At 54.8% G+C, this 18533-nt stretch overlaps 7 protein-coding genes across 7 annotated transcripts; 4 read left to right on the plus strand and 3 right to left on the minus strand.

The window, feature by feature from the left end:
* Positions 1-687: 687 nt before the first annotated feature.
* Positions 688-2615, plus strand: csn-1 (COP9 signalosome complex subunit 1; the record flags this gene model as incomplete). Its single annotated transcript, XM_036638400.1, has 5 exons — positions 688-772; positions 948-992; positions 1213-1493; positions 1552-2313; positions 2376-2615. 5 exons carry the CDS (start codon positions 688-690, stop codon positions 2613-2615), a joined length of 1413 nt encoding a protein of 470 aa, XP_036496607.1.
* A 1656-nt stretch (positions 2616-4271) lies between these two features.
* Positions 4272-5377, minus strand: prp18 (Pre-mRNA-splicing factor 18; the record flags this gene model as incomplete). The annotated part of the gene is made up of 2 exons (XM_036638401.1): positions 4272-4595; positions 4658-5377. 2 exons carry the CDS (start codon positions 5375-5377, stop codon positions 4272-4274), a joined length of 1044 nt encoding a protein of 347 aa, XP_036496604.1.
* A 679-nt stretch (positions 5378-6056) lies between these two features.
* SAP18 (Histone deacetylase complex subunit SAP18) lies at positions 6057-6909 on the plus strand (the record flags this gene model as incomplete). Its single annotated transcript, XM_036638402.1, has 2 exons — positions 6057-6130; positions 6201-6909. 2 exons carry the CDS (start codon positions 6057-6059, stop codon positions 6907-6909), a joined length of 783 nt encoding a protein of 260 aa, XP_036496605.1.
* An 878-nt stretch (positions 6910-7787) lies between these two features.
* Positions 7788-8255, minus strand: CGCS363_v006554 (uncharacterized protein; the record flags this gene model as incomplete). The annotated part of the gene is made up of 4 exons (XM_036638403.1): positions 7788-7841; positions 7928-8043; positions 8137-8172; positions 8231-8255. The coding sequence occupies 4 exons, from the start codon at positions 8253-8255 to the stop codon at positions 7788-7790; spliced, it is 231 nt and encodes a 76-aa protein (XP_036496602.1).
* A 1200-nt stretch (positions 8256-9455) lies between these two features.
* On the plus strand, positions 9456-10376 carry GTT1-1 (Glutathione S-transferase 1; the record flags this gene model as incomplete). Its single annotated transcript, XM_036638404.1, has 3 exons — positions 9456-9490; positions 9539-9924; positions 9991-10376. The coding sequence occupies 3 exons, from the start codon at positions 9456-9458 to the stop codon at positions 10374-10376; spliced, it is 807 nt and encodes a 268-aa protein (XP_036496603.1).
* A 389-nt stretch (positions 10377-10765) lies between these two features.
* Positions 10766-13273, plus strand: CGCS363_v006556 (Pentatricopeptide repeat-containing protein; the record flags this gene model as incomplete). The annotated part of the gene is made up of 1 exon (XM_036638405.1): positions 10766-13273. One exon carries the CDS (start codon positions 10766-10768, stop codon positions 13271-13273), a length of 2508 nt encoding a protein of 835 aa, XP_036496600.1.
* A 777-nt stretch (positions 13274-14050) lies between these two features.
* CGCS363_v006557 (Metallocarboxypeptidase A-like protein) lies at positions 14051-15458 on the minus strand (the record flags this gene model as incomplete). Its single annotated transcript, XM_036638406.1, has 3 exons — positions 14051-14626; positions 14742-14834; positions 14886-15458. 3 exons carry the CDS (start codon positions 15456-15458, stop codon positions 14051-14053), a joined length of 1242 nt encoding a protein of 413 aa, XP_036496601.1.
* Between the last annotated feature and the right edge of the window lie 3075 nt (positions 15459-18533).

Here is an 18533-nt window from a genome sequence, read left to right on the forward strand (position 1 = left end):
AGCTCTCCGGTTGCATCCCACGAGTTCATACACGAGACGGTCACAGAAGCGGCAGAAGCAATTCGAGCGGCATATTCCTGCCTGGCCTGAGCAGTCGACCGACGTACTGCGTAAGTGAGGCCTTCCACCTTTCTCTGAGCTTCCACCTTTCCACCTTGTACCTTGTCGGCGTTAGCCTCGCCTTCGCTTGCCTGGCCTGCCTGGCCTGCCTCTTCGTACCGTACCGTACCTGCCTTACCCTTCCCCAACTGTCACTGTCCCGTCCCTGTTCAAACGGCCAACCTGAGATAGAGCCCCTCATCCCACCCGACCTCAATCTTCCACTCATTCCACGACCATCCACCGCTTCCACCAGCCCCTTTCTCTCTGCTAGCCCGAGCAACTCTAAACCGCTATCGGTGCCATCGGCCACCGCACCTCTCATCCCCATCCCCGGCCTTCTCATCGCCGTCCTTGCCCTCGTTGCCGGCGTGCCTTTCGTCCCCCCTCGCCTCGGTCTCGTTGCCGTCGCAGTCCTCTTGCTCGGTACGACACGCCCCCCACCCCCTGGTACAGCGCGCTGTACTGGCCTAACGTCCGCACCATACCTTGAGGTGCCGTCCCTTCATTAGTGTCACCGATACACACCTTGCCATCCCCCTGCTAACGGTCATTTACAGAGCGCTGATACGATATCGCAATCTCATCATGGCTGCCACCAGCGCCAACGCCAATACCTCCTTGTTGACCTTCTTCACCCAGATGGAAAATCAGGGCGGCGTCATTGTCAAAGGTGCGTACGCCCGTTGTCTAAGCCTTGCTCAACGTCCGAGCTAAGCCTCTCACTCATCTTCACCGTGCCCATTCCCCTCACCGAGCCGGGTCCCGGTCCTCCCTTTCCCTGTCTTGTCTCAAATAGGAAATCAGTGCCAAGACGCGTGGCCTGCTAACCCGCTGTCACTCTCTAGACATCCCCAAACTCGATCTAGATCTGTACATCCAGAACTACACAGGTATGTACGCTCTGCTCTCACACCCCAGCACCTCGTCTCAACCTTGTTTCTCGTAAACTGCGCCTTGTTGCCCGTCCATACCCTCGCGGGTCCTCCTTGGCTCAGCCTCCGTCCGCGCCTCCGCCCTCGTCTCCCCGCCTGCCAAGAAATTCCGCCGTCCCCCTCAGGGACCACCACTCATAGGAGACCACACTACTCACTCTTCTCTCACCTGTCACAGGCCGTACCCGCTTTGAACGACTGTTCCTGATCGGCCGGACTTGCGTGCCGCTCTGTGTCGACGCCCTGAAAGCTGCAGTCGCCGAAGCCAAACAGGGTCAAGACGTTCAACGATACCGTGAGGCTTTTGAGCACATTCACATCGCCGCTCCTTCTGAGCCAGAGGCCGTCTTCGATCAAGAATGGGTAGACAACACCGACAGGGCCAACAAGGCCAAGACCCACAACCTTGAAAATGAACTGAAAGGTTACAAGATGAATCTTATCAAGGAGAGCATTCGGGTCTGTTCACAACGATAATCTGGCCCTTTCGAACCCGGGAACTGACAGAATGCTACAGATGGGCAACGAGGATCTGGGCCGTCACTTCGAGGCCACTGGCGACCTCAACAGTGCTGGCGAGGCTTACAGTCGAATGCGACCCGATGTGAGCACATCGAAGCACATCATCGACGTCGGCAAGCACCTCGTTCATGTCTCCCTCCAGCGCCGCGAGTGGCCCATGGTCATTGCCAACCTGAGCAAGATCACCGGAGTACAGAACGGCGACGACGAAAAGGGGCTCCAACCCTACGTCAAGATAGTCCAGGGGATTGCCCTCATGGGTTTGGACAAGTTTGAGGAGGCAGCTAAGAGCTTCTTGCAGACGGATGCCGGCAAAGAGGGAGTGGACTACAGCAATATCGCGAGCCCCAACGACGTGGCAGTGTACGGTGGCCTCCTGGCTCTGGCGACCATGGACCGGAAAGACTTGCAGACCCGCGTTCTTGACAACCAGAACTTCAGAACCTTTTTGGAACTGGAGCCTCACATTCGCAAAGCCATCTCTCTCTTCGTCAACGGTCGGTACTCGGCATGCCTGGCGATCCTCGAGGCGTACCGTGCCGACTACCTGCTGGACATCTATCTCCAGAAGCACGTCAATGCCTTGTACTCTCAGATTCGGAGCAAGTGTATTGTGCAGTACTTCATTCCGTTTTCTTGCGTCACCCTCAGCAGTTTGGAAGAGTCCTTTGCAGTTGAGGGCCAATCGCTCGTCGATGAGCTCGTTACCATGATCAAGAATGGCTCCTTGCAAGCTCGAATCAACACAATTGACAAGGTAAGTCCGCGGCCCCCGAATTCGAACACCCCAAAGCGGAATCGCACAGTGCTAACGCACAGGCCAATTGCCAGACATTGGTCGCCGTGTCTCCGAACCCCCGAGCCAACCTGCAAAAGCTGGTCCTTGACACGATTGATGGCTACGAGCGGGACGCCCTCGACCGGATCCGCCGCATGAGTATTATCGCAGCAGAGATGGAGGTGAAAAACCCCCGTAAGGGCACTGCTCATGAGGGTGTTGATGCACTCTGGTTCGAGCAGTCGAACCGGCCAATGGCGGCCGCCGGCGAGCTGAGCTGAGCTGCACAATGTACGTCGCCCTGAAAAGGGTACCGGCCGAGTGTTGGAGCAGTTCTCCGCGTATCGGACGCGAATCGGCAGGCGATGAATGCTGCCGAGCCAGAGAAACAAGGGGCACTTTTGACGATCCACTCGGGCACCCTAGTCAGAAACCCTAAAAATTGGCTGGTTGAATGCCAATGCAGAACGGGCGGGTTGGCGCCGGATCATTGGTTCCCCTGAGAGAGGCATACGTACGCTCGCCAACACTTTAGCAACACTGTGGTATCATTCAGACGTCATGGCACTTTTTGCGCCAGACACAACCCAATTAGCCACTAGGATCGGGGTCGCTGGTTGAAGACTTCACGCAGCTGGACGGTGGAGCGGCGAAAGGAACATTTGGTGGTGTTGATCGCGGGATCCCCGGGGCCGATAGATTGAGGCTTACGCAGCAGGCATAGGGATGTGTCAAGGGAAAGGGTACAGTGGCACCAATGGGAATAATCGGGAATGAACTGCTGCCCGTATTCTATGCGACACTGCGTGCTTCTGCTTCGCCCGAACCGTGTCCACTACGTGAATCCAGCATTGTTCGTGCCTAATTCCAAGTTAAGCTTACCCTGTCGACGGGATCAGAGGACGATAGCCGGCGCTTCTCCTCGTAACGGTCTAGCGGTCGAAGATGGTGTTGTGTGCCACATCTCGACATGCGCATGCCTGCAAAAGCAGTTGCACAGTGCTGTCAAGTCTCTCTTTCTCGCGTCTCTCGCTTAACGGAGAACGGGCCTGAACCACCAGAGACCTTTCAGTAGGTGTAGGGATGGTGGTGGGTTGGAAGGGGAGAGAGCCTGGGAGGAAGAGACACCTGATGATCGCTGCTTGGCTCCATACTCAAGTGGGCGCAAGGCTCCATTAGCATGACCGGGGCGATGAAATCACACCGAGGCAGAAGAGTCCCCATCCCCTGTTTCCCCGTCGCATCTACCGCAAATAAAAGCCGGTGAGTCTTCAAAATGGGGCGCATTTTGGGGGGACCCGACGCCTCTGCTGCCGCTGTATCTCTTGTCTTTTTTTTTTTCTTACTTAGGGGCCAAAAAGGCTGTCAAGGATGCAGGGTATAGGAAACTCGGAGGCATGTCTCCAACTGACCCTTGGAGGGTAGGAGGGGCGCGGTTCGCGTTCCTAGACTGCATCAGGAAGTCCAACAGTCCTTGCCCACGATCCATCGCGGCAAAAGAGTAGGGAGGGGGGTAAAAAAGGCTTTGGTCTCCATCAAAACTCCATATCCATATCGACCTCGCTTTCGCCTTCTTTTCCCTTTTCTAGTGGGTTGCCCGCCTGTCTGTCCGGGACTAAAATGCACCCGCTAAACCAATGAGCAAGATATTACAAACAGTATCGAAGTACAAGTTTTCATGGTGATGATGGCGCGAGTGAGCCCGCAGAAGCAGAAGTAAGGGGAGCGAAGGGGGAAATGCCGAATGTGCGTAGCCCTGTCTGATGGCGCATTACCTCCACTCGAAAGACTCCTCCTTTGGCGGTCTCGGCATTGTAACAAGTTCACAAAAGTTCTGCCCCAAAAAAACCTTGGTGACCTTGGCAAACCTGAGTCGTCGTACGTAGTCCTCTTTTTTTTTTCCGCCGTCGTGCATCGGGTGATTGGGCTCGATTCGCTCATCCCATCAATTGCCGCACGTCGGTGGGCGGCCAGCGGACCTGCGCAAAGGTGAGCAGTCGCTTGATGCTCTGCAGGTACTTGCGGGTGACCTCGTCGCCCATGACGTGCCCGCGCTCGCCGTCGTGCAGCTTCTCGCGGGCACTGCGCTCGTGGATGCCCACCATGGTGACTCCGATGGGCCAGGCGGCCTTGCCGATGGAGAGGCGGAGGTAACCGTCGTTCGCGTCGACGTAGCGGCGCTCTTGCGCGGCTTGGACGATTTCGATGATGGGGGCGAGGAGGTCGTCGTCCAGGTCGTACTTTTCAAACTTGCGGAAGAGCTGCGAGGTTGGTGTCAGTAATTGAGTGGTTGGCTGGCAAAAGAGGGTGGTCGTGGACGTACCGGCTTCAGGTTCTCGCGGCTTTGCACCATCGCGCTGTAGGCCGTCTTGCTGGCTGTGGTATCCCGCCGCTCTTGCTCCATCGCCTTCTCGTACTCCGTCAGAACCATCGTGAAGTACGAAGCGAGCTGCCTGAACAGCCATCGCCTGCCCTCCTTGTCCTTGGGCACCGTGCCGTCGACCTTCATGTCCTTCTCCTCAACCAGCTGCAGTGTCGTCGGTATCGGGCCCTTGGTCACCACCGTCGTGAGCCTCCTGTACCTCCGCAGCCTGGCCGCGTGGCTCTCTCCAAACAGCGTCGCCGGCTCGCCCAGATCGCGCAGCTTCGTGTAGAGTTCTTCGTCGGGTATATCCTCCATGCCATCCTCCATCTCGGAGACATCCTCGCTGCTGGCCTTGACGAGCTCCGGGAGCCCGAGCCGCCGCCGTCGCGCGCGCTCTTCCTCCTCCTCTTGCTCCTCCCGCCGCTTCCGTGACTCCTCCGCCAGCCGTTGTCTCTTCTCCTCGCGGATCTTGTGCTCCTCTGCCGCTTCCTCCTCCCGCTTGCGTTTCGCGGCGGCCTTCTGCTCTCGCTCTTTCTCGAGGCGGGCTTGTTCGGCCAGGTACTCCTCCTTCCGCTTCGCTTCGACGTCGGCGCGCTTGAGGTACTTTGAGGATGACGATGAGCTGGACTGCTTTGATGACTTGTCCAGCTCCTTTGACATGAGCGCTGCGAAATCCATGATTACGGTTCGCTGTCTATCGATCGTTGGGGGTTCGTCGTCAGGGGGACTTCGTCGGTCGCCGTGGCCAGTGCTGGCTAGTGGTGGGTCCGTTCCAGCTCAGAAGGGTGTGTTGTCTCGTGCCTGCGTCGCGATGGTAGTCCCGTCCCTTGATGGTCGTTTGTCGTCGCCCGCGTCGATGAAAAGTCGATGAGATGTCGTTGAACAGCTCGGCATGGGATAAAAGAAAAAAATCGGATAAAACGTTCCGCAAAAGCTTACTTTGCTTTATTTTTACGTGTTTCCCCCACACCTTGGGGGAGGCAGTGCAAAAAGTTGTGGTGGACGATCCATGCATGGAAGCTCTGGAAGATCGCGCTTAACTTGCACAGCCTCACTCGCCTACGACCTTGACTCCAGTCCGGGGGAACGCACACACGCAAACTAGTTCCCGCGTTTTCCTGCTGGACACCCCCCGAAAACGTGTCTTTGTACCTGTTCGTCGCAAGGGGAGCTTGTCAAGCTTTTTTTTCCGGGCGTTTTTCCTTTACTCCACCGATTTCCTGTGTTTTGCAGGCTTAGTTGCTTGCATTTGACGTCGTGTGTGCGGTGTTGGTTTCGTGATACCTCACCCTCCGACCGCACCCACCCGACTTCCGAACCACTGGACCTGCTCAAGCCAGAGCCAAGGAAGGACGTGATGGCTTCATACGACCGGGAGGTGACTACCCCATTCTTGCTCCGGCTCTTTTACAAGAATGGGTCATTTCACAGGTAAAGTGGGACTCAGGCACCCCGTCGCTTCGGGCTTGTAGACATAGCTTGCTAATGAATTGTTTCCCAGGCCAGACGAGTTCGCATCGAGGAGCCTGCCACCGTCGCTGTCGCTCTATACCTGGCCCAGCAGTACCCTCACCGAGCTGGCGGAGCAAGTTGCTGCGGAAGATCCCTCCCTCCTCCCCAGCCCGTCCGTGGGCACAAGGCTCGCATTCCGATTGATCTACCCCGACGCCCGAAACGCGGCAGCCACCGCGGGCGCACATCACGCCCCGACACAACCACGGTTCATGGTGAAAGACCTGGGGAGCGTAGTGCTCGGCGGCGACGGCGCTTCGGCAGCGCTGCTTGCCGCGGCCAACGGCGCGGAGGGAGACGATGGAGATACCGAGATGACGGGAGCTGCCGCGCTGGCGACCGCGGAGACGGCGATGAAGGACAAGACGCTTGGGGAATTCAAGTTCGTGGTGGGCGACTACGTCTCATGCGCCATCTTGCCGCCGCTCGCCGACGGCTCCGTTGCGCCGGCGATAACGGCACGGAATGATAGACCAACGGGCCCGAGGGGTCCTGCGGCTGGGCATCCTCCGCACAATAACCGGCGAGATGCTGGGTTCGCAGGACGCCCGGTTCGGGACAGGGAACGGCGTCGCTCTGGGTTTGGAGACGGTGCTTTCCCTGAGGGCGAGTGGAGGAGAGGTGAGAGGCTCCCTGATGAGGCCCCTGAACGGTCTTGGGGAAGAGGAAGGCGGGGAGAGAGGGGCGACAGATGGTGATTTGGACCCATCTCGTTCAGTTGCGACCTGAGGAGTTTCTGGCTTTCCGGGTCTTCATCGACTTTGCCTTCGACTGGAAACGACAAAGTCGGCTTCATTCGTTCGGAAATGGGTTCTACAGATTTTGGTCAACGAGGTAGGCTTCGGAAGCTATACGCCGCCCCGTGGTTGTTGACCTGATAATCACAGGGGACCGCGCGACCGGGTAGCCATCTTCGGGATGTGAGGGCCCTATTCGCCCAGACTTGGAAGATATAAGCGACGGATGGAAAACTGCATCATATGACCGATCCAGGCTCACCATTGAGCTCCGAGAAGACGTTGGGGACAAAGTTTGACGCCTAGGCGGGTTTTCTAGATAGCTTCCGGCATGGAAGCAGCATGAAAGGTTACGAACTATGGGAGACGACGATGATCAGGGGTCGTCGATGGGTTTATCAAAGCCCCAGTAGGCACATTCAGGGCAAGATGGATTCAATTATGAGAGTGCATCACGGAAGTAGTGTACATCCATAGCTCTGTCGGGACATGCCGTCAACTCGAGAGCTTTTGAAAGACGAGCAGGGTTCGCCAGAAATATCGGAGGCAAGGAAGCAGAAAGGGGGCTTCGGTTCACGACTAAGGGAACGATTGCGGTGGCTTCGCAATCGGCACGGCGTAAAGGTTGTCAAAAGGGATACCAATTGTCTTCATTGGGGTCATTAGCACCCATACATCATCAGAACATATCAATCAGGGCATGCTTCAAACACGGCAAATGTGACCTGAGGCGTTGCTTCGAACAAATGGAAACTTGAATTTTTTTTCATTTATTTCTTCCATTCCAGCGTGGATCTCCAGGCTTATGTACGACCACAGCTCCATTGTACCAAGTCAATCTATCGCTCGTAGACGAGGTCGCCCTTGCGCTTCGCACGCAGATCCCAGAGACCCTGTTCATTGCGTCAGTATGTGTGCCACTTCAAGATTCCAAGCCGTGCTCATCGCTAGGCAGGGTTCGGGAGAGAGTAGAGCTCACGTCGGTCTTGTAGCCAATGTATCCGATGATCGCGGGGACAACGGCAATGTAGATGAAGGAAATGCGGGCTGTTCTCGGCGTCCATCGGAAGAAGATGTGTCTGTTGCTCTGCATGTCTGTTCGGCGTCTTCGGTTAGCACCTCCACTGCTTCCTCTCTCGCGACGCAATCGATTGCATCAATGTAGCTCGGATATTGTATTTCACGTACGTCCCAGCTTGACCAAGGCCGGGTCAAGGGCCAGCTCTGTCCGCAAGAATTAGCATTTCTTCAGGTGTATTTTTGGGGTGTCAGATTGGCTCACTGTGGTGCTCAACGCCGCCTGCCATCTTGATCGATGTCAGAGCAATGCTCAATCTGTGTCCTAGAGAAAAATTGGCTCGGTCGGGACGACGAAGTTTGCGGGTTTCCGGGGTTAATCGGCAGAGCTCATCGACTTGTGCTGCTTGAAGCGCCGTGATGCGCGATGCTCAGCCGACCGTTGGAGTTGCTTGCTTAGATAATACCGTCTCATGCCTTGAGGGTAAGGCACTAACCAATCATACGGGCTGTATTAGCCAGATGCTTAGTGACTGTGGCACTGTGCGAGACTGCGCTCGTCAGGGCGCCCTGACAGTTTGGATTCAGGGCGAACACTGTCTGACAGACTCGTCTGGCTCCCGCAGGCTTCGTCTAGTTAGAATTGCTGGTGTTTACATAATCACACCAAGTCAACGTGCCAGAGTGGTTAATGGGCTGCCCTGCTATTGCGTCTAGCTTTCGCTGGAAAATAACATAGGCAGTGGCTTCGGTCGCGCAAGTTCGAATCTTGTCGTTGACGCATTTCCTTTTTGCTATTTTCCCTCAACTTCATCCCGTACATTCCGCTCTTCTCGTGTGTGGTTTCGTTGATACTTTTGAAGTTATCGTCTGAACTTTGACTGTTTCTCCCGGCATTCAATTGAGTTGTGCTGCAGTCGCAAAGTACCTCGCACTCGGGTTTCAACGAGGACTACCTAGTGCTTGTTATATTTACTTCCGGATCGTAGTTCAGCATCGACGAAACTGCTATCTACTCAATTTTACCCCCAAGACTCAAATCATTACGACGCTAACGTGTGATATCATTGACCATAGGGAATTGCAGTCGGAGCCAAGAGTTCCTCCGAAGATGCAGTGTCTCCGACGATCATGAATTGGGCACTTGATTGGGATGTCGACCGATGCGTTTGTGCCGAGGCAAGCCTAAAATGTGGGGGCCTCATCTGGTGTTGCTCAGAATGCGCCGCTGCAACAGAGGACGGTCCAAGTGTTTTTGTTTGGAAGCAGGTGAAGGTGAACTCGGTGGGGCCCGGACACTTGAGTTTCCGGTGTACTAGTGACGTATAAAATGAGGGACATGACCTCGGTGATTTATTTGCTTGTCGATTTGCTTGTACGTTACTGTGATTGCAAAAGGTTCTGCCATTGTCTTGAGATAGCCCAGCTACGTTGAGTAACATCGGAAACGATAAGACGCAGTACCACATTCCAAGCGAAACATTAGCAGGATGGCAACAGAGGAACCCAAGGTGAAGCTCTACTGGTAAGTGTCCGTGAAGTCCTGTACGACCAAGTTCTCACATACAAGTAGGCTGGAGCAGTCCAGAGCCCAGAATATTCTTTGGCTGCTTGAAGAGCTCAAAATCAAGTATGAAGTGGAGGTCTTCCATCGCAACAAACAGACTCTGCTTGCGCCTCCAGAGCTAGCCAAGGTTCATCCCCTCGGCAAGTCTCCAGTCATCGAGATCTTCCCAGGTGGCTCTGGAGAGTCAATCAAGCTGGCAGAGAGCGGTTACATGACGCAGTACCTGTGTGATCACTTTGGAAAAGACTCCGGTCTGATCCCCAAGAAGTGGAAGGACGGCCAAGAAGGCAAAATCGGAGGAGAGACCGAAGAGTGGACGAGATGCCAGTATTATATGCATTACGTTGAAGGAAGTCTGCTTCCTGTCTTTACCTTGTCTCTTGTCATCTCAGGTTGGTCTATCTCGAATGCCTCAATTGAGCATCTTGTTAGATCTCGCAACTAACACACTTCGTCAGCCCTCAAATCGGACAATGTCCCCTTCATCGTCCGGCCTATCACCTCGGTGGTCGCAAACAGGATCTTCAGCATGATGATCTTCCCCAACGCCAAGAAGCATCTATCCATGATTGAGGAGCATCTTGCAACTGCTCCAGGTGGAGGAGACAAGTACATTTGCGGTCCGAACTTGACGGCTGCCGACATCCTGCTCAGCTTTGCGCTCATCGCTGCTGAGGGCAGGCTCGACGGATTTGGAAATTGGCCAGGAGGCTCGGCCAAGAAAACTTACCCCAAGGTATTTGCGTATATCGAGAGACTCAAAAAGGAGCCCGGGTATGAACGATCTGCTCAGAAGATCCGCGAGATTGATGGCAAGTTTGAGGCCACCATCTCTCGATTCTAGGGGATATGGGGTTGGGAAACTGGTGGGCGGAGAACATATACCACTTTGCATTGTTTTTTCTTTCTTCTTTTTACATTAGTAAATTGACAATGGTAACAACTCTACGTAACCTACCTATCAAGTAGAAACGTTACTTGGCCTGGTGACCTGAAGCTGAACATCTCTCGTGAAAGTGGGAGAAGCGAACCTGGGCCCAAGCTCTCTCGGGTAGGTATCCGTACGTCTTAGCGCTACAGCCAAATGACAGGGGCGGTAGCCACCAAATCGGCGTGCATCCTTCCGTGCCCCGACCTTGCGTCCCGGAATTTTTATCGAAAATCACCAACTTGCAGCTCATCGCAAGGCTCCAACCCCACGTCACACGGTTGCTCGCCCGACTGCCAGACGCCATGCTGGCTTCGAGGACGGTATGCGCTCGCTGCCGGACCAGGCTTCTGGCTGGCGCGATCGCTGCCAGCACCACCCGCCCGAACTCGACAGCAAGTTTCCCCTCCGTCACTGCCGAGCAACCCTCCGACACGACAGCGCAGCCACCGCGGGCCCAGGCCTCTGAGGCTTCTCCAAACAAGACCCGTTCAAGAAGATCAAAGAACGATGCCGATGCGAAGAAGCGAGCGCTGGACTTGTTCGAAAGCGCCATCAACAAGAGCAGGGGCGAAGAAGCCGTTACGCAGGAGACGCCGTACACCTTGGAGAAGCTGGCCCGGCTTGCGAAAATACTCGATACTGTCCTGAACTCGAATTTGAAGAAGAACATCACTGTTGAACTCGCAGCGAGGAACTTCGTTATTCTGGAGACAGAGGTCTTGCCAAGTTTACGAAACTCGAAGATACCACAACCTATCTTGATGGAAGCTTCGCAAGCATTGCGACAACTTATAGACTTCAAACTCATCAATCCGCAAGCGAAAGAACTCCCGAGCCTGACAGACCTCTGCCGACTCATGTCTGATTTCGGAAATGTGAAGCCTCAGTCACGTTTGCAGTTCATTAACACATTCCTTAATGCAATCTTGCAAACGCTTTCCGAAGCAAAAGACACCGCCAACATGGAGTCTGCAGCTGTGGAAGAGAGGTTACTACAGGATCTTGTCGATTTTTGGAAGCATTTTACTGCGTTGCGGCGAGTGGACAGCGGTCTGCGATCCGAGCCGAAATTCTGGCTCACCTCGAGACCGGACTTGCGAAGCAGCGACCAGCCGGTGAAGCTCTTCAGGTTGCTACTACATTCTGTAGCAGCCAACGTGGTCGGATTGGACACCGCGTTAGTGACTACGTATGTCCTACTTTCAGACCCTGCATACGAACACACAAAAGCGAGGGAAGATGCGGCGCCTCTCCTCGAAGCGTTGGAACCCATTATCAAGCGTTTCGACCGCGGAAAACTTCGTCCTCTATTTGAGGCGCAACCCAAGTTGTGGCAGTTTGTTGAACCAAGGGCAGACTGGCGGGTCATTCAAGCGGCTCCCAACGTGTTGGGTGAGTTCGCCACTGCTGCGCCAGACGGCTGGGCCCCAAAACATGGCAAATTCGCCTACGCACTGTGGCACAAACGCTTCAACATGGCGTACCGTGGAAACGACCATGCAGCCGTGCAGCAGGCTTGGAGAGATCTTATCGAGCCACCTAATGATGCAAGTCGGGCGGGCAAACTCCGTAGATGTCCTGAGCTGTTCGATTACATATTGCACATTGCCTGCCACAAATCTCGATATGAGAAGGCCATATACACGCAGGTCATCTCCGAGGTTTTAGAATACATGAAGGCCATCGGCCTCGAGCCAACAATCAGGACATACACCTCTATGATGGAGGGTTGGAAGCTGGCAAAGCGAATCGAGCCTATCGAACACATGTGGGAGTCTATCACGACAGCCGGGCTGAAACTGGACCATCAGATTTGGTCAAGTCGGATATCTGCGCTTGGCGGGCTTGGAGCAGGGTGGGATGGCATCAGAGCGCTCACCCAGATGGACAAAGCGTGGCAAGAGGCAGTAAAGAACGGAACAGAGGACCAGGCTCTCAAACCTGCCATGTCGAACGTAAATGCGGCAATATCCGGGCTTCTGTGGCGAAACCGCATGGACGGCGTAAAGAAGGTCTTGGAGTGGGCTTCTGAGAGGGGCCTGCAGCCTGACATCTACACCTTCAACATGCTTCTCTCCAGCATGTTGAAGCAAGGCAAACACGAGGAGGCGGACAGGATACTAGTCAGCATGAAAGCGGCAGGTGTCAAGCCAGACGGCGCCACTTTCACCATTATCATGGATACCGCCTTCGCCGACATATCCCAGCAGTCGCCCGAGGAGCAGAAAGCCACTATCGGGAATGTCTTCAGGGAAATGAAGGCCTGCGGTATCGACCCGAACCAGGAGACGTATGCCAAGATGATACATTCTCTCATCAGACAGGGCGACGTCGCGCGGTCGTCCATCACAGCCATCCTCGCCCACCTGCGCGCCACTGGCCAGCAGCCCTCTACCGAGATCTGCACCATGCTCGTCGAGTACTTCATCGACCATCAGCCCGACCTCGACACCGTCCGCGCCCTCGTTGACGACCGCCGGTCCCGCGCTCGCGCTCTGACGGACCGCGTCTTCTGGGAGACCGTCATCAAGTACTACCACCGCGCAGACGACCTCGACGGCGCTCTCGAGATCGTGTACGACCTCGACGACTGGGGTATCTGGCCTGGCCTGCCACTGCTGGAGCCCCTGCTCCGGTCACTGCTTCACCGCAAGGACTGGGACGCCGCTAAGAAGCTCGTGGGCACCGTACGGCGACAGCCCCGTCCGGAGGCTGCTGACCGAGAAAGTCGGTACTGGAGGCATGCTTTCTGGGCTGTGGCAAGGGATTACGACTTGGTTGATCACAACGCAGAGGTGGTGCAGAATTAGTGGAGATGGCCCTCCCCTTGTACGATGTCGAAGAGACTATTGTATAACACGTTAGAAAACTAAAACCAATGCCTCTTCATTTGTAGCCTTTTGTTGATGATATTAAGACTTAAGTGAAATCAAAATTGGCGACTTGCTCCGTTGTGATTGGTCGATCAGCCCGCGAGCGGCGAGTTCATTCTCAAACAAATAAGAAGTCTTAGGTGCTGGACCGCCTCCCACTTCTTGCTGGCGTACCACCCTTGTAAGACGGATGAAGACTGACCCATAACCAAGAAAGAGGCCCCCGCAGCTCTTTGGCCTTACATCTGGTACTACACGCGAGGGTTTTCGAGGGCTCTTCCTCCCAAAGGCCCATCAAATAAGGCGATGCCCTGGCTCAAAGGTACAGAATAGATAGGAACGGTCATGTATCAGTCCCGGAAACGTTCCCTGTGGAGGTATCTTTGAAGCACTGTCCACGTCTGCAATAGTCCCAGGGAATAGGATGCCACTCATATTATTTGAGTGAGTGAATGTACAACATTGCATGTGTTCCGCTGATCAAGAGACGCCCCCGGGGTGCATTCTAGTATATGGTTCTCCGGAACCATGATCTGTTTAAGTGTTTTTTCAAAGTGCAAGCTTAACACTTCATACATGGTCACTGACTGGTGGCTTAAACAAGCTCCATGTGTCAACCACGGCGGCAAAACTTTGTGGGGGGGGGTCGATTCACGACATTGTCCTAGTTGCGGCCCCGAACCTCCAATATCCCCTCATGCTTCGAGGTGGAATCTAGCCAACAACACCGAGAACATACTTGATCCCCGCCCAGTGCTCCTTGACCGTCGGCCGAATCAACTCCGGAGGCAGCACAAAGCCACCGGCACCACTGGTCTTAGGCCTCAACTCAACACTCCAAGAATACGTAGCATTCAGCGCGCCGTGATGGAAGTCTCTCGCAGAACCAGTGGAGTAGTACAAGATCTCACACGAAGGCCCGACCTGATACTCCTCGCCACTCGTCGCGTTGATAGCAGCTGCGTAACCACCGCCAACATCACGCTGTGCCTGCAGGTTCTTGGGGAGGACATCTGGCGCGCAAGAGAAACCCCAAGGGAGGAGGATGAGCTGTGAGTAGCTGTGCCAGTCAATGAAGAGGCGAATGCCCCCCGGCGTGGCAGCTAGCTTGCGGGAGAGAGCGGAGAGAACGACGTTCTCAGTCGTGTCACCTGGGCTGAGGCCTCGGAAGGTCTGGCTGCAGGGATCTGATGAGACGCTGCCGTCCTCGAGGGGGTAGTTCCATTGGAAGTCCCAGTTACGGTTACCGTCAGTGCCGATACAGGTGATGTTGGAGCGCGGTTGACGGTTCTTCCGCCAGAGACGATCTGTCGTTTGGGTATATACGAAGCCTTGATGAAAGTTAGTGCATTGAGGAGCATAAGTAGGACCGGGAATTCTTGCCGTCTGGATTGTGGAAGGGCACGATGTAGAAGTCGTAAGCGTCGAAGAATGCTGTGACGTTCTTGTTCCCGGACCGATAGCCTTCGATGAGCTGGTAAGTCAGGTATTCGACGGTCTTCACCAACGATGTTAGTACATGCAATATCTTTTCAGTGGCAACGCTTACCATAGTTGTGATCCATTCCCTGGCGTGAACGGTACCGTGCCAGAGGGCAATGGGCTTGTTCTCTGCCGGTTTTCCACCCCAAAGCTTCAGCCCAAAGATGTTGCGCCCTTCGTACGAAGATCCAATGTCCAACCACTGCGAGTTGTTTGGGAACGCGGCATGAAGATCCTTCCAATATTGTACGTGGTCATCATATGAGTGGTAGGAATCGAACCAGCTTAGGCTTGGCAAGCCGCCTCGTTTCGTCAATGGGGTAGAGTTAATGACTCGAGATTCTTCCCTAATCTGGCTGCCCAAGTCGTTGCTCAGAAGTTGGGTATCAAGTCCTAAAGCCTCGAAGCCGCCAATGTCATTCGGCGGAACCGCGACCTCAACGAAATCTTTCAAGTCGATGGAGGGGAATGACACTAAACGGGATTGGAGGTCGCTGGGGGCATTGGCGGTTGACACCCGGTAGACATGGTATCCATCATAATTGACTTTTGCGTCTCGCGGGGCGTTGCTACTGGAGATTTTCACAGCAGAAGCTGCGACGAGGGGTGACAGAACCGCCAGGTAATTGGCGAACTTCATGATGGCTTTGAGCTTGGTCCGGCTGCTAGTGTTGCTTGGAATAACATACTGGCCTGGAAATAACATTTGAACCAAGTAGACTTTATATGCGCAAGTCCCTTGATGGGCTTCCTCTTGGCTCAGTAAACTCAACAGGGGCAAAGTGAGGGGTTCACTCTTGATAACATGCAAGCCAAGACTAGGATGCTTGGATGACGTTCTAGAAATCCTTTACTTGGTAGCATTCTGATGTTTCTTTCGTGAAATGGTCTATTATTTGGTGGAGGTAGCCTGTATAGGTTCGCCGTGATGTTGCATGGAAATGCAGAGCTACTCCCAGAAAAGTAGGTGCGAAGCATTTCGGGGTCTAAGGCGACTCCAACTTCCACATTACGTTTGCTTGGCATTGAGGATAACCGGCCACTTTAGTTGAACCTTCCGCCTGCGGATGCGGAAGAAGCATAGGCTTACTTGGATCTGGCGCGCTGCCAGCATGTCGACTTACGTGAATCATTCGGCGGTATTGGTCTTTTAGCCAAGAATCAGGATTTATTTGCTGGCGATCACGCACTCGCAAGGCCTGCTCCGGAATAGTCCCGGCGAGTCCGGCTCCTGACGGGGATCCACTTTTCGGGTCTCTTCCGTATTCGCACCCGACACATCCGGATGTCACGCGGAGCTGGTTCGAGCAGCATTGTGTCTACCTAGTGTTCTTGGCAGCCAAAGTGACTCGTTTGATACTAAGTTATGTGGCCCACCAAATATCCGGGGAACGTTAGTGAGCTAGAACTCCAACATGTAGGTGTAATTGTATCAAGCAGTACGAGTGTTGTTTGGACATTGGCTGCCTTTTCTGGACCAGCCTAAATCCGGCCTTCGAATCCGCAAAACTCTATCTCGGATTCCTCGTAGGAAAAACAGCAAGCAACAGGATTTCATACAAAACCAATTTAGATTCTACGATAGTCGGGCGTGTGAGTGAAATGATTGAGCATACCTCAGCTGGAGTTCGTCTTAGTATCGGACCCAAGCTCCGGCGTGTGCCCCCTAAAGTCTCCACTAGGCTGCTCGGCGTCGACCGGTTTGGACCCCAAACGCCAACCCCAATTCACCTTGCCTACCTACAGTTTACCTGAGCGTCCCTTGAAGCTAGGTAGGTGCAGTGAGATGGTCCGACGTCACAGGTGCCTGTGACAGCCGCCACTTTCCAGAATTTTTTTTCTCTCCAACTTTGACGCGTCGTCTATTTTCCAACATAGGTGTTCCTTAGCAAAAACATCGAATTATTGTCGCCAAACGCCAGCTCTACGACCTACGAGCGACGTTTTTGTCGCGGAACAATTGCACTGCGGAAATGGGCTAGAAATCACAACCGAAATATCGATACCGACCGACGCGATGGCTACCGAGAGCTCCAAACCTTCGTCGCGCGACGAGTCTTCCGACTCTGGAAGCGGAAGCGACAGCGAAAATGAAACCCCATCGGCAGCCACCCCGACAACGGTCGAATGGCTTGCAACCGGCCGTGCAAAGCGTTCCACAGCCGGCAACCGAATGAAGTCGATGCTCGCCAACGAAGAACCCGACTCCGATCTCGAGCTCCTGTTTGCCGAAGACGACAACGATGAGGGCTTTACCGATGTCGACGATGGCGGCTCCGACGTACAGATGGACTCGTCATCCGACGATGAAGACGAGCAGAACCAAGGGGACGACATGGAAGGAGAAAAGGAGCTTGAGAAGCAGGCCAGGGAGAAGAAGGCTGCGGCGCGGAAGCGAAAAGCCCAGGAAGTCATACCGGCCAAGTTCAGGAAGAAGGTTCGCATCGACGCAAATCAGAATACTGCACCAGCTCCGCGGCCCAAAAAGAAATCAGAACGATCAAGTTGGTTACCGTCGCCTGCCGACATGCCCGTCCGTGCCTCGTCCCGACAGACAACAGTGCTCAGCAAGGAGCAGCTGCATCAACAGATGAAGGAACGAGAGGCGAAGCGCTTGAAGCAGGCGAAAGCAATGGAAAAGAAGGCCCAGAGGCAAGCGGAATCAAAGAAGCCGCCGATGACACAAGCAGAGCGACTCGCTGAAGCCGCCATTGTGGAAAAACGGAACTCCAAGTCTCTGAACAGATGGGAAGAAGCGGAGAAGGCTCGTGAGGAGGAGCGGCTGGCCAAGATTGCAGCGCTGCAGAATCGCACGCTCAAGGGACCTGTTGTGACGTACTGGAGTGGCCTGGGCGAATGGGAGCATCATTTGAAGCATGTTGGCAGGGTCGCGGAAGAGGAGAAACCTGTGCGGAAGAAGCGGGAGAAGAAGGAAAAGCCAGAGAAGGGCAAAGGCAAGGAGAAGGACGGGAAGGAAGGCGAGAAGGCCGAAGAGAAGAAGCGAGAAGGACCAACAGCCACTGCGACTCCTACGCCTGGGCCCGAAACTACGCCTTCGAAGCCGGCAGACGGACAAGGGGAGTCGAAGCCTGAAGCTCCATCAGCGCCGTCAGTATCGACAACTGGTGATGCCCCTCAGACAAATGGTACCCCGAAGGCACCATCGCCACCCACGCCATCTCCAGCAACACCAGCGGAGGCGACTCCAGACATCAAGACAGAAGACAGACCCAGCGTCATGGCACCTCCGTCTATGGCACCGCCTTCATTAGCATCCCCTTCGTGTGCGCCTCCTTCTCTGGCAGCACCTCCATCCCTGGCACCTCCTACAATTCCACCAGCGGCAACCATCTCACCTGCAACCTCCCAACCTGAAAACCAGCCAAGGCTCATGGCACCACCATCAATATCACCTCCACCATCAATGAGCGCACCGTTAATGGCTCCTCCGCCAATACCTCCTCCGCCAAAGACTTCGGTACTGGCAGCTCCGGTACTGGCACCACCAGTCCTCGCGCCGCCCCTGGGAGGCATACACCTGGGACACCACAACTCACAACCTAAATCCAACGTTCTCGCGCCGCCCAACACGTCACAACATCGATCTCCTCTCTCCATGCCCGCTCCGCCTCCACCTCCAACGGCGAGACCGCCGCCTCCGCCACAGGCACCCCTTCAACCGACTCAACCTCGAGCTCCCCCAAAACCTCCCATC

This window comes from Colletotrichum siamense (assembly GCF_013390195.1).
Source record: "Colletotrichum siamense strain Cg363 chromosome Unknown KSG_Cg363_contig04, whole genome shotgun sequence".
NCBI classification, from domain to species: Eukaryota; Fungi; Ascomycota; class Sordariomycetes; order Glomerellales; family Glomerellaceae; genus Colletotrichum; species Colletotrichum siamense.